General features: G+C 46.8%; 1 protein-coding gene across 8 annotated transcripts in view; it reads left to right on the top strand.

Moving 5' to 3' along the window:
* Window positions 1–19680, top strand: part of RGS6 (regulator of G protein signaling 6) — a 303061-nt gene that overhangs the window by 270114 nt on the left and 13267 nt on the right. For 6 of the 8 annotated variants that reach the window (XM_075425174.1, XM_075425175.1, XM_075425176.1 and 3 more), the window contains 2 exons: window positions 4821–4910; window positions 12827–12880. In XM_075425174.1, the coding sequence (XP_075281289.1) occupies window positions 4821–4910; window positions 12827–12880 (144 nt within the window). Of the gene's footprint in view, window positions 1–4820; window positions 4911–12826; window positions 12881–12983; window positions 13026–19680 lie in introns of those variants that run through there. The other 2 variants (XM_075425178.1, XM_075425180.1) reach the window with 2 other exon arrangements.

Raw genomic sequence — 19680 nt, 5'->3', positions numbered from 1 at the left:
TTGTGGAAGGAAAACAGCAGAGCGATGCTGAATCTTACCAGGGTTTATTTTCCTGCACGTAAGCTGTCAGCTGTAGCTGGGGCAGGATTTCCTCTTGGTTTCATGTAACTGTAGAAAAGAATTTTTTTTGTTATTTACCTGGCTGGGTCCTTCATTTTCTAATTCACAGAAGTGACAACGTTTCCCCCTTTAAAATTTACTGTTTGTTCTCCTTTATATCATGCAATGGCAAGTGGAATGGTTATGCTGTCTGAAGTGTAAGTCTCGTGATGGAAGCCTAGGTAGAGAGAAGATGTTCAGTGGAGCTGCATAGCCCTCAAGCCCACTGCGCAGTTCTTCCCATCACAGAGGAGGGGTGATTCAGGTGCCCAAAACACTAAGAGGGGTCTGCCTTTTTCTCAAGAAGAAATGTGTGCAGAGCCCATTGCCTCTGTTGCCTTGGTTCAGGATCTGGGGAACAACAGTTCTGGGAATGTTTGACAGCAAACCCGCTTTTCTTGCAGGATTCTCGTTAGGGAATTGTTTGCTTCCTGGAGACAAAATCCACCGTAGTTACAAAAGCAGGTTATCCTGTCACCTCCATGTTAGACTGACTTTTCCAAATGTGCATCCATCTTCACAGGGGAGCGTCAGTACAGCCAGCGCTCATGAACGGCACGCCATGTGAGGGACTAAGTGACCAGTCAGCTAAAGAAGCCAGCTCGCCAGGGCTTGCTCACACGTGTCAAGTCAGTCCCTGTCTCCACTCGCAGCTGCCACTGCAGTAGCCTGAGACAGCGATTTGGTGCTCAGAGATAGCTGGCAAGGCTGCAGGGGAGACCAGTGGGACGTGTGATGCCTGTCAGCTCCTAGCCAGATCTTGAAAGGCTTTTTATTCTGCTTTCTGTCTGTTTCTAAAAGCAGGGTGCTACCTTGTTTGATGGTCTAATAGATCCGCTGGGCAATATTTGTTAGACGATTGTTTTGGATTTTTGTTTTTGCAATGTATCTCCCTAAAGGATTGCTGTCTTCAGTCTAGAGCAGGGAGCTGGGATTGTGAGCCCTACCTGGGGTGTGGTACCCAGCAATAGCTGGGAGATGCCACATTGCCTAGATGAAGTGCTGCTTCTGCTCTTCTGCACGTGTGACACAGGAACTTCCCATGGCACTTGCAAAGAAATGTCGCAGTGATAATTCTGGGGAGACTGCTTGCAGCGCAGCAGACTGTAATGGCCAGAGCTGCAGCTGTGTTGTGAAAATTACACAAATAGTGGATTTGCTTTGTGTTTTCAGGGAGCCAGTAATAATGAGCTTGTTACCCTACAATAAACAACCTTACAAAATGCAGAATTCTCTTAGCATAAGGATGGGAAGGCTCAAATTTCTTGCCAGCAGTGTCAGGTATGTCAGGGAGCATGCATGTGTATAAAGTACATCACTAGAGAAGCTGGCTACAGTTGGAGATTTCAGTCTTTGGTGAGGTTATGCTCTCTCTCCACTGTGTGCTAAAGAGGAAGAACAAAAGCAGCTGCTCAGTAAAATAAGAAGTGAGAGACCAGTGGGTTGCAATTATCTAAAGTGGGTTAAAAATCCATGATAGAAGGGAACAAGCCAATTTGTACAAGTTGCACAGAGTAGCTAAATCCGTGCAGATGCCTCTGTTAATAGGCCCGTTGCTCAGGCTTCCTCAGAAGGATATGCTCAGTTTCTAGACCTCCAGGTGCTTTCAATGTGGCCAAGAAATGAGGAGCTGCTAAACGTTAGCTGTAAATTCTCGTTAGCAAGTCATGGATTTCAGGACATATAGCAGAAAATAGCTTGGTGGCGAAGAGCAGCGCAGGCTAAAGATCCAAACAAATGTCCCAGCCACTGGCGCTCCCTGTCCTGCAGCTAGCTTTGCTCTGTAACTGGGCTGAACCCACACCACAGTGACAATTTTAGCAGGAACCTTCATGGTGCCGTCTCAGCAGAGATTTTGGCCGCAGCAATGTAAGCTGTCCTGTACTGTTGCAAATTGGAAGGCAGTCTTTGCTGACCTGAGCAACTGGCTGAGACTTCCAGTAGGTGCTTCAGAAATGCAGTGCTGTAAAATAAATGATCAGTGTATCATTTGTGCCTCCAGTCCAGAGCTTCTTCAAAGCAAGCCCTTTGAATTCTTGCAATTAAGCAGCAAAGTTTGCTTCTGAAGCTATGCATGTCCCTCCATTTCCCTACGCCCAGCTTGCTTTCTTCATTAGCATTCAAAGCCTAGGAATAGTTATTCCCTGTTTGATTGTATCTTTGGTGAACAGCTGAAAGGTAGTGGTGTTGCTGTTCAGTAATTCCAAGATGTGAATAGCAGAGAAAATGCTTCATACCAATTAGCTAACTGCGGTGGCAGTTGGGCTGTGGGTATGCAATAGTCCTGTTTTTCAGGGAAGGGCTTCAGTTAAGAAGTCAGCTTGTGGTTTAATTCATCTCAGGATCAAAGTAGTTTTTTTCCCTTCCCACAGCCAGATATTGAGTTTGTACTGTTTTAAGGTCAAATACATGAAGTCGTCTTGACACGAGCAAGACTGATAGTTGTTGCTGGCTTGCCAGCGGGTTGTGTGGCCAGCCAGGCTCTGCTCTGCTGTGTTCTCCTTTGTCTGCAAACAGCTTATGTGATCTGTCTGCATGGCAAAGAAAACTGAATGTTATTTGCCAAAAATATTATTATTGCCTTTCAGAGCAGACCCGGTTATCTGACCACAGGTAAAGAAATCATTTAGAGTCAAAAGGTAGTAAAAAAATGTAATCGTGTGCTTATCAAAATGATAATCAAAATACCCCTGTCATGCAGAGCCTCACCTCAGCCCCACAGCACCTTCCTGCCCACCTCAGCACCCTGTCCCACCAGTAGTCTGTGTGTACTGAGTGCTGTGAGGGAGGACCACTAAGAGGAAGGAGGCTCTGGAGACCCCTTAGGCCCTTTGCTGTTGATGGGCTACAGGGTGGCTGCCCCACTTACTCACCGTTCTCCACGTGGTCCTGGAGAAGGATGGAAAAACACTTTGAAGTATATGGTTACATGGGTTTTTTTCCCCAGATCATTATGAAAAACATGGAGTCTCCTTGAGGGTCCTTAAGAGGTAACAGTACAGACGAACTGGTTGCAAGATGGTTGGGTTTAAATCAGCTGAATCCCAAGTTTCTGCCAGTTGAAGTATTTGAGAGAGAGATGATGTTGTAAATCCTTATTCACACCAGAGAAGTCTAAACCTTTTGATGACCATATCCATGGCATGCATTATTTTGCCTTGTCTTGTCTCAGTGCATACTTGGCCCATTCTGTCCTGAATAAATAGAACAAATGTCCCCACAGCTGGATGTGAAATCTCATTGTGAGAAGTACGAAGCTGTGCCTTACCGTGTGTTTTTCTGCAGCAAGTAAAAGTGACAGTTGCTAAATGGCTTTATACGAGCATTTCTGTTGCAAAATCTTGTGCTATCCCTCAGACAGATAGCACTACACAAATGAGGGTTTGCCAGGTCTAAAAGCAAGTATGGAAATGAACCAGTGAAAATTGTTGCACACCAGGTTGTAGCTCAAAGGATACGTTTATGCTGTGTCGTAGGAAAACCAGTGGCAGTTATGCCCCTCTTAGGACTACACCGAATAGTGGAAGAAAGCTGAGTTAAGCAGTTCTTCTGTGTATAGACAGGTCATCACTAATTACCCATGATGGTGAAGATAAGGGAATTCTGCTTGGCTCGTCAACACTGTGAAATAAGCTGTGCGACTTCAGTCTGGTTTGGCTCTTCTAAAGTTTCAAGTACAATGGCTTTAGGGCAGGAAAGAATACTTCACGTATAAATCAGTGTAGATAAAATTGCTCATTAACTCTATAAAAGTGCTTCCTTGGGCAAAGTCTAAGAGAAATTTCCTGGGTGCCCATTTTTGGCTTGAGTTCCTTTAGTGTGTTCTCAGTCTTTATTTGGTCAAAGTGTTTTGATTTGATTTTATTGGTGTTTACGATAATATCTATTACAAAGCCAGGGATAATTAGGAGAAGACGAGCTGACTGTGTTAAGGGGTTCTCAGCAGGAAAGTAAAACTAAGCAAGGAATTTGGAAGAGGGTAGGCATGAAGTTCTGCTGCAATGAAACACCACTTTGGAAGTTTGAAGATACACATAGTAAGTGCTCTGAGGGCAAACTGGTAACAGTAGTTTGACTTGCTAGGAGGGAAAAAACCCCGTGGGAGGGACTGGTCTGACATAACTTTATACATACGGTGCAGCCATCCACCTCTGAGCTAGTCATATAACCTCCCTGCGTAGTCACCAGAGATACAGGCTTTTTCAGGATGTTAACAGGTTGGCTTGCTTTAAGTACGTGTCTTAAGTGGAGATGAAATGTGTCCAAGTACCAGCTCGCCTCCATGAACAGGAGGGGAGTGCTGGATGATGGTTCAAGTATCTATGAGTGGTAAAATGAAACCTAACCTATGGGACAATTTTATTTCTTCCTTCTTGAGATATCCTGGTAGTTTCAGCCTGGCTAGACACCTGCTTGTGGTCTGGGGACTTCAGAGAGTTGCAGTCTTCGCAGAATAACTCTGATTACTAAATAATGTGTGCCAGCCTTTGAGGTGAGGGCCGTCTCTTTGGTTTGTGTTCATGCAGCCGCAGGCACAGCAGGGTCCTGCCCCACGATGGACCTCCTGTCCACTACCACAACACAGATAATCAATAATAACAGACTTAATTAGAACTTTGATCAGTCTCTCTTCCTTCTAATTCACTGTGTTTTAAATCCCTGTGATGTCTAAATGAGGCTTGATAGCAATTCTCTGTCTCTCATTTCCTCCCATCCCACAGGAGCACATTTACAAGCTGATGAAGAGTGACAGCTACGCACGCTTCCTCCGTTCGAATGCTTACCAGGACTTATTGCTGGCGAAGAAGAAGGTATCTGTTGGAAAGGACGTGCTTGCTTCTCTTAGCACCTCTTGATTCTCGCCTGCTGCTTGCTGCTAGTATGAAAATGAAAATATTGTTTCCTTTTTTTTTTTTCCTTTATTTAACAAAGGAGTGAGCACTTTTGTTTTCTTCACTGGGGGCACAGGGTACGGCATCCGTATACACAGCCTCAACGTGTGTTTGGGGGAAAACATGGTGACACAAGGTAAAAGTACTCTGGAAAAGTGTTTGTCTTGCAGAGCTGTCTCCCAAACTCAGTGCAGGCAATTGAAATTTCCCCTTCCTCATGACAAAGACGGTGTCTGGTATGAGAAGTAAAACCCATCAATCTGTTCGTTACTGGTGCAAATTTCACCCATTCTGGTGTTCGTCTCCCTAGTCTCACCATGTGATACTCCCTTTGGATGCCTTACCTATAGACCTCCCTGCAGTGATGCCTATGTTCCTTGTCTCCCTTTCCCTTGCTTTTGGCTCCCCAGAGATGTTTCCTTTTTCTTGGAAATGAGAAATAATTGCAACCCATGCAGTAATCAAGAACTGCAGCCGCATTTTCTCGCAGGAGAACTGGGTTTGAACTCTTTTTAGCTTTTCTGGTGTCTGCACGTGCTCTGCCAGCACCATGTTTCTGCCAGGACCCCCGAGTTCAGGTTAGCGAAGGAGTGGTTATGGCAGCTCCTATCGAAGTGTCCCTTCTTTCTGAGGGGCCTGGGAGGTAAGCTACTGATCTCTGCATTTGTGGTTGTGTTCAAATGCTTCCTGCACCTCCTGACTTATTCCCATCAGTTTGCATGTCCGACTGTGTGCATGTGCATGCAGGTACACGTGTATGTGTCCCACTTACGTTTGACTTCCAGGACTGTACATAAACTGATTCCTGACTCCTGCAGCCTGAGCATGTGGCTTTCCATCACCATCTTCCCTGCTGTTTTTCTGCTGCATTCTCTGTGTGCTGCCAAATTACATTGCATCGGCACAATACAGTGAAATCCCAGCAGTATTTTTGTCCTGATTGTCATTGCGTGCCCTAAAAGCATGCATAGGGTGACAAAAGGAGACAAACCCCTCTGTATCCTGTGCCTGGGACTAGTGGCAGGTGGATTAGGGGAAGGTAACAGAGGGCAATAGTCAGCCCTGTGTTTCAAAATGTCTGGTTTGAGACAGCATAAACCAGTGCTGCTTACATCTGAAAAGGTTAGACGTGACTTAGAGTTCAGAGGCTGTGGGGAAAGAAAGAGGTGCAAGGCAAAGTCTTCTGATGATACAAAACATAAAAAACCTCTTCCTACCCCTGTCAGATAACGATGTGTGTCCCCAACCCCAGGTCTTGAACACATGAGGGTTCATGTGCTTCAAAGCAGGAAAGTTTGCTCCTCCCAGCTGAGCCCATTCAAACCAGAGGTTGGTGTTTTGTTTGGTGGTGTTTTAGTTTTGTTTTTTTTTGAAATCCTTGTTTGCTGTCAGGTCAAGCCCTGGATGTGTCAGCATGACATACTTATCCCTCCACAAATGGTCAGAGGAGCAGGTTTTGGTGTTGTGAAATTGAGAATCAAGTTTCTTTTAGAAAGATCTGTGGGTGCATGAGTAAATATAGCAAGGCACAAAAAAGACAGGAGTAGATCTGTGTAGATGGGTTGTTCACCAGCTTCACACGATGCAAGAGGGGAGTTGATGTCACTTCAGAACCTGTAAAGCTCCTTGCAATCACGTGGCATTGTGTTGGGCAAGTGAATGTTTCTGAAGCAGTGCAGGTACAGAGATGCTGACAGAAAGAGTTGAAGTTTCCGTACGCTGAGCTAGATGGTAAGATCGTTAGTACCTTTGGTGCAGCCTTGAGAAGGTTTCCCTTTAAAATTCCTCTAAGTAGCTGGAAAGCAGAGGGAAGGAAAAGAGAAACCCCGCGGCATATCAGAGCCTGCGTGGATGGAGGATTTGGTTTAGAGCCTGTATACAAAGTCCTGGATTCACTGATGTGAGTGGAAATTCACTGCAGTTGTTGAAGACTTGATGAGTATGTCTCTCTGGGGCATGAGTATGTCTTGCCCCAAAGACATTAGCCCGATGTTGCCTGTATACCACACCAATATGACATAGCCTTACTTTTATTACCGTAAATAAGTTCGGTCAGAAGCACAGCATGTTGGGCTTGGGCTAAAAGAGTTGCTTGCATAAAACAAATGAATGTGTCTGTGGCTTGAGATTCACACATAAAATATTTTGTTGAGAAGTTTATGTCATTTGGGCTCTTTTGTCCTCCAGCACTGGGTTGTGGCAAGCTGAGGGGGCAGGAGAAGGCAAAGAGTTGTCTGTGTGGCTAAAACACAGGACTGGGAGCCACAAAATCCATGCACTTCCCCTGGTTCTCCCACTTCTTGTGTGACCTTGGGAAAAGAAGGTTCAGCTTCACCTGCCTCATATCCTCTTCCCTGTCGAATGGGATTAACAATAGTGACCTGCTCAGTGGAGAGGTGGCAAGGCTTGATTAGTGCCTCAACACATGCTTAACGTTTCTCAGATTTGTAAGATATTATGAATTTGAAGAGTTACTTTTTTTCCACACTGTACAATAACCAGAGATGTGGGAGCTTCCCCTCCTTGCTCTGGGAGTGCGGTAATGGAGGGCTGGGAGGGAGGAGAAGTTATGGGTCGGGGCTGAGATACAATGACAGAATTATGAGGGGCACCAGGGAGGATAAAAGGAACATACTGTTCACACCACTGACTGATGCAAGACAGTGGACATAGGCTGCGTACAGACCAGGCGTACATACTTTGTTAATCCATTTTAGATTTTTTTTTTTTTTCTCCATTCTTCCCAGTGTCTTTATTACAAATAACCACAGTATTACTGGCCTCAATCCTGCAGATTCATGGGGCTCAGTAGGGAACATGAAGTTGGCCTCCAGCTAGGGTATGATTGGAAGCAGTGTGCTGCAGAGGGGCAAAGCTGGGTGTAGCTCCCTGCCTCGCACAGAAGTCCTCTTCCCCTGCCAGGCTGGAGGAGAGGAGGGACAAGGGCAGAGCCCTGTCCTCGGGAGGAATGGCTGTACGCCCGGCCCAATTCCAGCTCTGTGCCTCCATGCCCAGCCCTTCCCCCTGCAGCAGACAGAAACCATGGGGCTGCTGAAAGTGGTCGGCTTGCAGCGAAGGGCTGGATGGTGCTGAGGTCCCGGACTGACTCACCGTGTTTTATTTGCGTGTCTACGCAACACACCCCACTCGTGCCATGCAGAGTCAACAGTCAGCCTGCTCCTACTTCTGCTGATACGCGCGTTACTGCAGGCTACTTCACAGCAGGTAATCACCACCACACCGACCCCCAGCCCACCTCCATGGTCGCCCAGATGGTGGCTGGATGTCCTTGGATGGCAGCGAGCCTCACGTCAGAAGGAGTGCTGTGACAAACCTTCTTGCTCGAGGCAAGGAGGAGATTGGGCTGGGTGACCTGGCTGTAGAGCAGTGGTTTTTTTGCCTGGGGAAAGAGCAGCGTAAATTAGTGCACCGTGGAAGGGGGATGGGGGGGTGGTGCACAGGAGCTTTGTTAAAGGTGAAGGAGCAGGCAGACACGTGCTGTGCTAGTTATTCTTGAGGAGAAAGGAGAGAAAGGAACAGAAAAGACCTCGAGGCTCTTCTATTAACCCACGTAAAGGTGAAACGATGGTATTGGTGGGCATCTCCAAGTTAGCAGGCACTTGACTGCCAGCTGAAGCAGCAGCTGAGCTGTCACGGCTACAGAGTTCGTGGCAGCCTGGCACAGGGTGCATTCCTGCCATCTGGCACTGCCACAGCCAGGGGAGCATCCCGAAGGGCGGCCGCAGCTGCGGTGCAGATGGGCTGCGAAGCCACAGAGTGAGTCCCGTCGCACCAGGGGAAGAGCAGGTTGGTACTTGCTTGGTTTAGAGCATTGTTCCCCTCTCCAGCTGGTTCAGAGAAGGGTGAGTTCTCTGTGGTCCTGCACAAATGGACACAAACCAGATGTAAAATACTATTCTAGCCACTTTGGTAGCATTGTACATGCCCTCTGCTTTCTTGCTTTGGACAGATGTACATGACTGCCTGAGAAGCCCAGGACCTGCTCCTGGCCTTTTGCTGAGCCAGGCTCAGGGAAGTGATAATCCTTTATTTTCATCTGATGCCATTCACGCTGGAGAACATGGTTTTCACCAAGTTGAAGTTCATAAAAACCGCACCCAAAGCCCCAAAGTCTCATACCAAAAAAAAATGCAGTAGCCGACAAAATGAATCCTGGGATGGAGAGAAGGAGGGAGGCAGAGAGATATTTTTTGCGGACCTGCTGTTTGGAAGACCATGCTTTTGGGTGTATTTCCCTACCACTTTACAGATCCCTGGCAAAAAGTGTCAGCAAGGCAATGGCTAGGAGCTTCATGCCGTGAGGGACAGGCTCTGTTTTCAGCACACACCTTTTGAAGCATTGCTGTTATTCAGACCCCCTGTCCCGACTGCTCTGTATTGTCCAGGAAGGTTCCTACTGCAGATTCTGTCCCCGTCTCAGTCCCATCATGGCACAAATGACCAGTTTGATTCAGTGGCAGGACTTGGCTTGAATGTTGTAAAGATGTTGAGCAATTTTCTCATAATTACTTTTAATAATCAGTGTCAGCTGGTTTTCATAAGTTTTTTTCTACTTACACTCCTCTGTGCCAGCAGAATCTATACAAAGACTTCAAATTGGGATGGCTGGATAAACAATTAATCAAGAAAAAAGGCAAATTTGGAGGAGACAGTTAGTAATTAGTAAACGGCTCCTAAGTGGTGAGATCTATTTTTCTGCACCTATCTGGGCTGAGAGGTTTTCATCTGCAGCAGGGGTGGTTGTTTCATAATGCATATGTCATTTGCCATTAGCTGGGAGAGTCTGCTGGTGTATTTACTGGCAGAGATGGCCTTTTGTGCACCTAGGAGGACTGCTTGACCTGCCCTGCACACGTGTTTCTCTGCTTTTGCCTTTTGCACTCGCAGTGTGTGTTTGTGCAAACGCTGCTGTGGTGCTGCAGCAGGCACGGCTCCGGGGTCCGCAGCCTTGTCAGCCACTGCCTCCGCAGGACCCCAGGTCTGTTCACAGGACTGAGGAAGGTCTGACTCAGTCTCTTTTTATTTTTCTTCCTTTGCTACTTTTAAATTTCCTTCCTCAGCCATGCGAGGCAACCTCCACACCTCCACATCGCCGTGCTGGAGGGACGCCGCAGGCGGTTACCTCCACAGCAGGCTGCCAGGCGCATGGTCTGTGGGAAAGCAGGCAGGAAGAGCCGGAGAGCCGTGCAGCCAGCACCCACTGCCACTGAAACTGCTCACGCTGGCTCATCACTCTGCAGCCAGCCTGCCTCAGCTGCTTTTTGTTTTACTAGAAAATGTCATGCTTTGACTCAGAGCTGGATGCTATGGGGATGAGCTTTCCACACGTCCAGCTGGTCCCAGCCTGCCATCCCCATGCCAAATGTGCCGGGTTGCTGCAGCCTGTGCTTGGAAGGCACTTCTGTGGGACACCATCGGTGCTCTCCATGCCTGCTTCCCCACGCCTGTCTTCAGCCGTGGTAGGGAAACAGTCTTGTGTGTGGCCCCCTGAGCTAGACGAGCTCTCAGCACCCCAACAAGGTGCTCATTATCTTTGGAGACCACAGTCCTGCTTTCCCGCTGGGTGGGAAGCTGCACCACCTTGCTGGTAGCAAAAACAGAGATGCTAAATTTTGAGGGCAAGTGTAGGGGTGCAGCGTGGCCTGTTTCCAGCAGCTCGTTCTGCTTTGACCTCAGTGCACACCAAAGCTCCGCTTCAAAATACATCTGGGCCAGACACTGGTTTTCCAACCCGCAGCCATGCGACACAGCAGACTCCAAGTGCCCTGGTCCCTGAGGGAGCCTTGCAGGGCGCTCTGTCTTTTGTCTAGGTGGTATTTCTTCTCCTGGGTGAAATCGTGGCTTGACCCTGTCTGCTGGTGGGCCTTCCGTCCCTGCAGGAGACCCACGCGGGGGCCCAGTGCACGGCCACGTGCTGCTGTCTTCAGTCCCGCTCGTCGTGACGTGTTCAGCCAAGGCGACAGGGCTGCAGCCGCTCTCTGTCACCGCTGCTTCCCCGGGCTGTGGGGACACCTCTGCTGGAGCTACTGCAGAGAGGGGGTCCGTGACACTGAGCGCTTGAGCTGCTATGCTCAGTAGATGAGCAAGGCCAACGTTTCTTTTCCCTTTCCTCTCTCACGGGCAGGGAGAGGCAGCTAACCCTCGGGTTAGTGCGTGTTGAATACCCCTGCGGGGAGCATTGGACTGGGAGCGTTACTGCCTCCCTGCCAGCCGGGAAGCCTGCTTGGTCGCTCGGTGCATGCCCTGGGGCCTTGGCTCCATTCTCAGTGTTAGCTAAGGCAAAGTGCCTCTAGCTTTCAGTTTGGATACCGCTTCTGGGACATCAGAGCTGATGGTGAGGCTTCCTCAAATATTTGTAAGCAGGGAGGTCGCTTGACTCTTTCTTCTGGACAAAGAATACTGCTTGTCTTAAAAGAGCCTTGTGTTCCAGCCTCCTCTCTGTCCATGCAGCAGGGAGAATCAGCCCCATTGCTGTTGGGATGCTCCAGACTAACCTGGTAGACATCAGAGAGCTGCTGTTTATGGCAGCAGTGATGAACAGGAATGAAAAGGCTATGCCTAGATTCACTTACACAAGTTCTCATCCAAGTTATCTGATATGCTTTTGACTTCCTTACATCTTCCGTGTCTGTTTTTTGCGTGTTGCTTTATCCTGGGTACTGTTACTGCAGCTGAATCAGTGGCAGATGAGACGGCAGATGTAGGCACCTCTGAGGAGCACCTCCAGTGCAATGCCTATTTCCAGTGCACTGTCATGCGCCATCGTTACTGTGACTTTCCCTTATATGTAGCTCCTGACCTCCTTTGCTGCAGTTTTACTTCCATCTTATCACCTCCATTTCACTGGCTTACCACATTAAAATAAGTTTCTCTCCTGGAAATCAGCAGTGCCCACAGCTTTCTGACTGCGATGAGCTTTCCTTTGTGTTACTGAGTTTCTTCTCTTCTCTGTAACATTTTTTTTTCTCTTAGATATTCCAGCAAACATGCCAGTAAATTATTTAGTTCTTCCTTGTTAGTGACAATTATATCTCCCTTGTGCCAAGTGAATGAAGCGCTGCAGTGAGCAACCTTCTCAGGGATACGTTAATAAAGCCATGATGCACATGCTTGTCTTCTCACAGAGAAGTTGAATGTCTTCTTGCGTATGAGTAGTCCTGGACTCCAGATACAAAAACATCAGTGCCCCAAATCTGCCTGTATCTTTCCATGGCTTCCTCGCACAGACTTACATACCCTGTCTTATGTTTTGATGTAGCCATACTTACTGGAAATGTACTTCTACCCTCTGGATAAATAGAGGCATGTAGGTTCCCTGGCAGTGAGGTCAGTGGTGGTTTTCTTCCAGCGCTGTATTTACTCACACATTGCTTTTCAATATTGTAAAAGTTGCTGTGGTTTTTTTTCATCTCTCTAAGCAAGTAGATGGGAGCCTCCCATCAGCTGTTTGGCAGATGTTAACCGGAATCAGAGGTCCCAGCTCAAACAGCCACAGAAGGAAAATTCAATGAACAAGAAATCAATACCAATTGCTGTGAGACACAGCAATGCACAGACACTGTTTGAACCGCTCAAAAAACTCACAGGAGAAAAGGTGACATTCTCCAAGAGTAAAAATAGTGATGTCTCTCCTTCTTTAAGGGGTTTTGGTTTCTTATGTTTGCTGTTGCAAACATTGATTTCTGCTTTTTACATTTTTTTACAACTTTTACCCCTTGCTGCTTCCTTATATTTTGCTGTTGTTTTGAAAAATTGCATTTAAGCTGAAGGGTTTTTTTCTGTATTTTTTTCTCCCCACTTTTTTCCCTGTTAAGCCAGAGAATGAGCAAGGTCGTAGAACTTCTCTAGAAAAGTTCACTCGCAGCATGGTAAGTTCTTTTTCTGTTCCCTCCTCCCTTTCCTCGGAACTTCATTTTTAGTTGGGGGGGAATGTGGATGCTTGACTTTTTATTTCATCCTTTATTTTTGCAGCTAGCATCTTTGCAGCTTCTCTTTTAATACCGAAGCTCATCTAAGTAGTAGCTCTAAGAAGGCCGGGGTAGGGGGCGGGAAGCAGAATTCCATAATGCTCATTCTAGCTTATCATCACTGCAAAAGCAAATTGATTTTTGTCTAGAATTAAACGCAAGGTTGTCTTTTTGCTGTGTTCCCACTGCAGTATTTGTTCTGGCTTTTCCTTGCACAAGGAAGTAGAAGAGCATGGTTCTCATACTGCCATTGCAACAGTATCCATATTGACGCCCTGTGCATGGTTAATGATTACCGTATGTGTGTACGCATACGTGTCCACCCACAGCACTGCAGCCGCTTCCTCCATTGCCTCCGTCTGTCAGTGCTCATGTCAATAGCGATGGGCGATCGTTCATGATACCGATACCAGAAAAAGAGTGCAGTAACAGCAGGAAAGGTGACAGTGTTAAACCTTTCAGATAAAGGGATGATGGGATCTCAAGGGCAGCAGACAGATGTCCTCTCCTGTCTTGTCCTTCACCAGTCTCCAACCTCCAGCCAGCCCAACAGCGGGGGAGCTGGTCTGGCTGCAGAAGGATGCTGCAGCACCGGGCAGCATTGGGCACTGGCCAGGGCTGCTTCTCTCCAGCCCCCAGGGCAGGACCCCAGAGCCTGGGCAAGACCCACTTGTCCCGCTTGCTTTCTGGGTTCTGTGTGTGCAGCAGATTTTCTAGAGAAAGGGAAGAGCAGGGAGAGGGGACAGGATGAGAGGCAGATGCTGCAAGCAGTGTGGAGGAGCAGGGACACTGGGCAGCCCGGGGTGGGACAGGATGTGTGCGTGGGGTGGCACAGAGCAAGCACAGGGCTAGAGCTGAAGATGGAGCAACTGGATCCGTGGGGAATTACTCTTATGTTGCTCAGTATCAAGTATGTTTTGACTTGGTATGTGGTGCAGTTTTGGCATACTGCTGTGGTCTTTGTGTATTGCCTATCATTACTTGTAAGGTGATACTGGGACAGCAGGGAGTCATCACACAGTTGATTCCCGTAGAAGCTACTGTACAAAATAATTATTTCATAGAAAGTTCATGGACCTTGTTACAGCTTTGTAACAGCTTTATAATGAAGGCATTTGGCTATGTGTATGTACAGTGCATATGCTTGCATTTGTGTGTGTGTACGTATGTATATATACACTATATACGTACATGTGACATATAAATATGAAACATTTGTACATACAGACAGAGAAGGGGAAACTGGACAGGTGTGAGCTGTTGTAGAGCAAATAAGCCTGGAGAGGTTCTTTCTGATGCTGCAACGCTACCACACAAGCAAACCCAAATGTAACATGCAGAGCTTTGTAGTCTATCCACTGGCAGACTTCCTGGGGAATGTATTTATATAGCTAATGCATATGCACACATTTAAAATCTGTTGATACAAAATATATCACTATGCCCATCTGCATATTTACTACTCTCTAAGAGTCTGCCAGGCAGAGGAATAGGCAAGATTTTTTTTTTTAAACAAACTATACAGAAATATTTACACCGAGTGGTAAATTCTGCTCCCAGATTTGCCAAACACATAGAAGAGTAACTCTCACTTTACTAGCCTGGCTTGGTTTATAGTAACACAGCCAAGGACAGATTTTTCTCTTGCATTTGATTTGAAGGGTAACTTGACAAGCTCGGTTTGCGATGGCAGAATTACAATATAAGTACCTGTAAAGACAATCGTTGTAGATTGGTCAGCACTTTAGTTCATTTTTGGCTGACTGGCTAGCATAATGTAAACATTTTCTTTCATTTTTCTTAATACAGATATAAAGTATCATCCTCTGATGGCACAGTGGCAGCCAGAACTAGGAAGGGTCTGAATTTTTTATACTTTGCATGATGGCAGTTTGTCACTACCATCAGATGAGAAAATAGTCACTATGTTGGCAAGTCATAATGTCCTTGGAGGACAGAATTACCAAAGCAGTCACTTTATGGCGTACACAGGGGACTAAATTCAGACAAAGTTAATTGTGCGTGCTCTAGTTCTCCAAAATGCACTGCAGTTCCCCGACTGCGTAGGAATGGAGCAATACAGTGGCCCTCATTCCCAGAGCTCCACTATACTATAGTGGTTGCTCATTACAGGATCACATATTCAAGCTGACCCCGCACAGGCGCACTGAAGTTAAGCATATGCTTAAGGTTTGGCTAGAACAGAGCCTGAATGCTCAGCTCTCTTCAGGAGGGGGCCCTAAGCCTATTTTGCAAACAGAAAAATATGAGGTCAGATTTCTAGCGATGGCTGGAAGAGGAACGTCCAAAACACCCAGAGCTAGACATCTATTTGCCTTGAGGAGCCATCGCAGAGATGCAGTTGTGGCTTCCAGGCTGGCTGTACTATGAACTGCCCATGGAGCTGGGCTGCCTCTGGGCTGTGTGGCTCAGTTTGACTCTGGGAGGGTGCTGTAGACCCCCGGGGAAGTTTTTGGGTTTGGCTGTGGCATGTGACCCGTGTCTTGGGAAATGGCTGAACTGCAGTCCTTGGAGGCTTGGCCGTACCGTGGCCGCACGCGTTGGGCACTTCGGCAGATGTGGCGCCTGTTGGGGCAGCTCCTAGAGCTCGGAGCCTGCGCAGAAGTGCCCTGCAGCCGTCGTGCTCTCTGGGAGACCCTGCCACCGTTATGGCAAGTGGAAACGTGATGCAAAACTTGGGGCAGAACTCCAGAACTTTGGGTTTGGATAAAAACGTGAATTTTAAGGTGAATTTGATTTGAATTTCAAGATTTAAATATGGATTTCAAGAACACAGTTTGACTGAAGACTTAGGTCATTTAGCCAAAACATCAGAAAAATTATTAGTCGAGGAGTAACTCGATGTCAGTTACAGTGGGGAGTAAAGTGGACTGGTTGTGTTTATTCTTTCTGCACCACCATGATTACTAGTAAGATCATAAGAATAGTTAAAATGTGTTTTAAAATACAGAGCAAATTCTCTGCCAGCATCAATCAGTTATCATTTGCTGTAGCACTCTGGCACTTCAGGCTTATTAAGAACCTTCCCCAAACAATTTTTATCTCATTCTTTCTTCAATTCAAGCAGTTACTATTGTTTAAAATCTTCTGTAACTTTTCAGCAGAGATAAACAACACAGGGAAAACATATATCTAATGATGTTATGTTACATCACTGTGCTCGAATTTGGGGAACTTCGTTCCACTAACAATGTAGGTGGCGTAGAGCCAGAGCAGGAGCGTGGAGGTTCATGACCCGTTCCTTACTCAGGGTGCTGTACTTATAGGGGTGCTTTCCATACCAGAGAAGGCCTGTTTGTAGCCAGAATGCCAGACATGCCCGACTCCTTAGACAGTGAGTTTTCACTTGAGTAAAAAAATTCAGATTCTCTAGGTTTGCCTGGTCTAGTTGCTTGGATCTCACCGTCTCTTGTTTGAGAAAGACGGGAAAAAAATACAACACATCAGAAAAAGAAACAGTAAATCTTTGCCAACAAACTGCAAACAATATTGTAAGCTTTTTGTCTCTTGGGTTAAACCCCTCCCCAGAAAAATCTTCCAATGCTTCTGAATTGCTCTTCTGCACTGGGTGGAAATTTTTACGGCTGGGCTTTGGGAGCGCAGACTTGGAGGAAGTAGAAGTCATCTTACCCACAGGGCTCCTGCTCATCTCAGAGTCATAACCCAGGAGACTGAGATTAACCCCAGACCATTTGACATCCTTTAGAAAGACACCGTGAAGCCCTGGTAGCCAGCCAGAGGTTTGACACCTTCAAGGGGATCAGTGGGGAATAAGAAAGAACAGGGTTTTAAGAGACTTTTTTTTTTAATACCACTCTTCAATTCCTACAAGACCCACTGTCTCATCTTCCTTGGTTTGGTACCAGGAGAAGGCAGGTCACGACTAATGAATGCACTGAGTTTTTGCACCAAATCTTTCTGGGAGCCAGGTGCTATCTGGTCTGCATTAAGCAGGACACAGAGAGCAAGATTTCGCCAGGAGAATTTTCACTGCAGTGATGGTTCACCTTTTACCTCCAGGTCCTTTAAAAGTATCAGCTGATACCTTTGTGCGCTCACCAAGAAGGAGGTTGTGTCCACTGCTGGTCAGGTCCTCCTTAGCAAAGGGCGTCGTTTGCAGTGCCTCTCTGGGTTCCCCTTGGAGCGAGGGGACGTCTGTCTGACCCAGCACCCAACATGCCAGTCACCCTCAACCTCCTCAGCTTACCTGCCTGAAGTCTGCAGCTGCGGTGTCGGTGTGTGTTTCGTTGCAGCCCCCCACTGCAGCCTGGGCAGCAGCTGTGTGGTCCCAGGACCAAACGTCACCGTCATCAGTTGTCTGGTGACCACCAAAGGGTCACGTCCGCGTGATGGAGCAGATCACTACAGGGCACGTGTCGCCCAGCGCTGCTGGGGCAGAGAGGTGGCAGACTTCCTTTCTCCTGTTCGTGTTTTGAAGAGTCCTCAAAAATACATGGGCACCACAGTGGTAGGGTAGACATCATGGTCCCTGACCGCTTTGGCCCTGTGCCGGGCTTCTGTGCCATGAAATTGCAGGTATAAAGCCAGACTGGCTCTTCCACGCTCTCCATGGGGGCTGTGGGGCTGGGCCGATCTCAGGGAGTTGCGGATCTGCCAGTCTATTGCAGTGGAGCACTTCCTAATCCACCTCATTTAAAAAACGATGGCACTGCGCGTGGTGGCAGGTTTATCTTATTACAATTTTCCTTTTGAATACAGCAAGGATTGACATTATGAAAGCAGAGTTAGCCTGTCTTCTCTCCCAAGTGAAGACAAATGGCATCATAAAAAAAAGACATCATGTATCATATATGTTATAAATAATACCTGGTATTGAGGTAATAACTTAATTTTAAGGACACACGTACACACAAATCCATATATCTACATCTCTCTCTTCTGTCATATTTGATCATCTTACTAATTAAAAGGAGCCTGCTATACTATTTTTAGCCATGCAGTCTCAGCCTAGCTGTTTAAACCACTGTAGTTTCCCATCTGCCTTAGAAATGATCTAATAATCAGATAGACAGAAGCTTAGTTCTCATAAGCTGAGATGATCCTTGAGGGCCAAGAGTAGAAGGAAAATATGCTTTAATGAGTACATTTAGGGAAACCACTGCTGCTTTTGTCTCGCGAAGGAACCCACCAAGTCTCTGCCTAAATTGTGCTGGTGGCCATTTACATTTAATAAAGGGGGAAACAGACGGCGGTTGCTTTGTTGCGTCTTGCAGCATCTTGAATATTATCTCTAAAAGCAGCAATGGTTACTTCAGCACTAACAGGGATTAAATCTGTGTATACCAGCCTTGGCAGGTAACTTAGGTCTAAGACTAGGCCATGATACTCAGATGTGAATTCAAACTTTCCTAAAATTGCTATTTCAAGGAAGGAAATTCTCCTGTAAGAATACTGGTGTTAAAGTTTCCGGCTCAATATCGAGGTGGTGACCCAATGCTGAGAAGATCTCTGCAAATTGTTCCCAGCTGACATTTCTTTAAGAACAAAAGGTGCACGCACATGGACAGATTTTGAGAGGCTGAGTTCTCAGTCTTCATGCTTTAAAGGACACAAGAGTGGCCAGACCATGATATTTATTCATAATTTTTCCAAGTTCTGTCTGAACCGACTGACGTGGCACACTGTTAGTCACTATGTTTCTGGACTGAAAAAGCTCTTTACCTGAAGAAGGCAAAGAAGCTGTTGTGAGTCTCTTCCACTGCTTGAGGATGGAGAGGAGTTGCACAACCTGGGAGAAGCGAGAGGCGTTTGCTGGCAGGGGCCCCTTGTGAAACTCAGCCCAAGCAATGGCAGGACCTGGCAGCTCCAGGCAAAACCAACAGCCTCAGCCAGAGCGTGCCGCACAGGGTGGGGGCGAAGGTGCGAATGCCAGGCTTTTGGCTGGGTGTTGGAGTCTGTGGGAAATCCCTTTCCCTGTGTTTTCTTTTCCCTACCTCCTTCCTCGAGCAACAGCGACCCAGCGCAGTGTATGCGGAGGTGTGATGTGCACAGGCCTGCTGTAGCTGCTTACGTGCGTGCTTGCACATGGTAAGCCACAGGCTGTATTGGGTCTTTCATCGTTACGGTCTGTAAAGGGTGTAATACTTAACGGGAAAAGGAGCCCTCCTGTTATGTCCAAGAGAAAATGTGAGTATGTAGTGAGACTTAAAAGACTCGGGAGATTTGTTTTAATGTCAGCATAGTAGAAGACACCAGATACAGAGAACAGATGTGGTGTGAAATTTGTCAAGGAGTCAGGTATGAAGAAGCAGGGAGCTTTTCCAGGTGATAAATTCAGTTCAGTGCAGAAAGAGAATAAGGTGGAGGAAGAGGTGGCCTGTGTTCAAGGTGCACAGGAAATACACTGTAGATAAAGAGTATAAGAATAAAAGTTTTCTAATGAGCTTTCTTTAAAGAATCCTGGACAGTATGGATGGAACGTTTTGTACAGGACAGGAAGTCAATGAAGACCGAAGATTGTCTCAGTTTCCAGGCATAGGTGAATAGCTATTTCGACAGACTGGCCTAGCTTCGTTAACCATAACCGAGACAGAGCTGCAGGAGGCAGAAAGCAGAAGCTGGTAAGCAGGAGCTGCTGCAGTCCTTGCATTAGCAGCAGCAGGATGGTTTTGTATTCTGATCCAGAAGCACTGGGGACAAAGGCCCACATTACATCCTTA

This window comes from Opisthocomus hoazin, chromosome 7 (genome assembly GCF_030867145.1).
Source record: "Opisthocomus hoazin isolate bOpiHoa1 chromosome 7, bOpiHoa1.hap1, whole genome shotgun sequence".
Taxonomy (NCBI): Eukaryota; Metazoa; Chordata; class Aves; order Opisthocomiformes; family Opisthocomidae; genus Opisthocomus; species Opisthocomus hoazin.
This window is presented reverse-complemented; position numbering and strand designations above follow the sequence as displayed.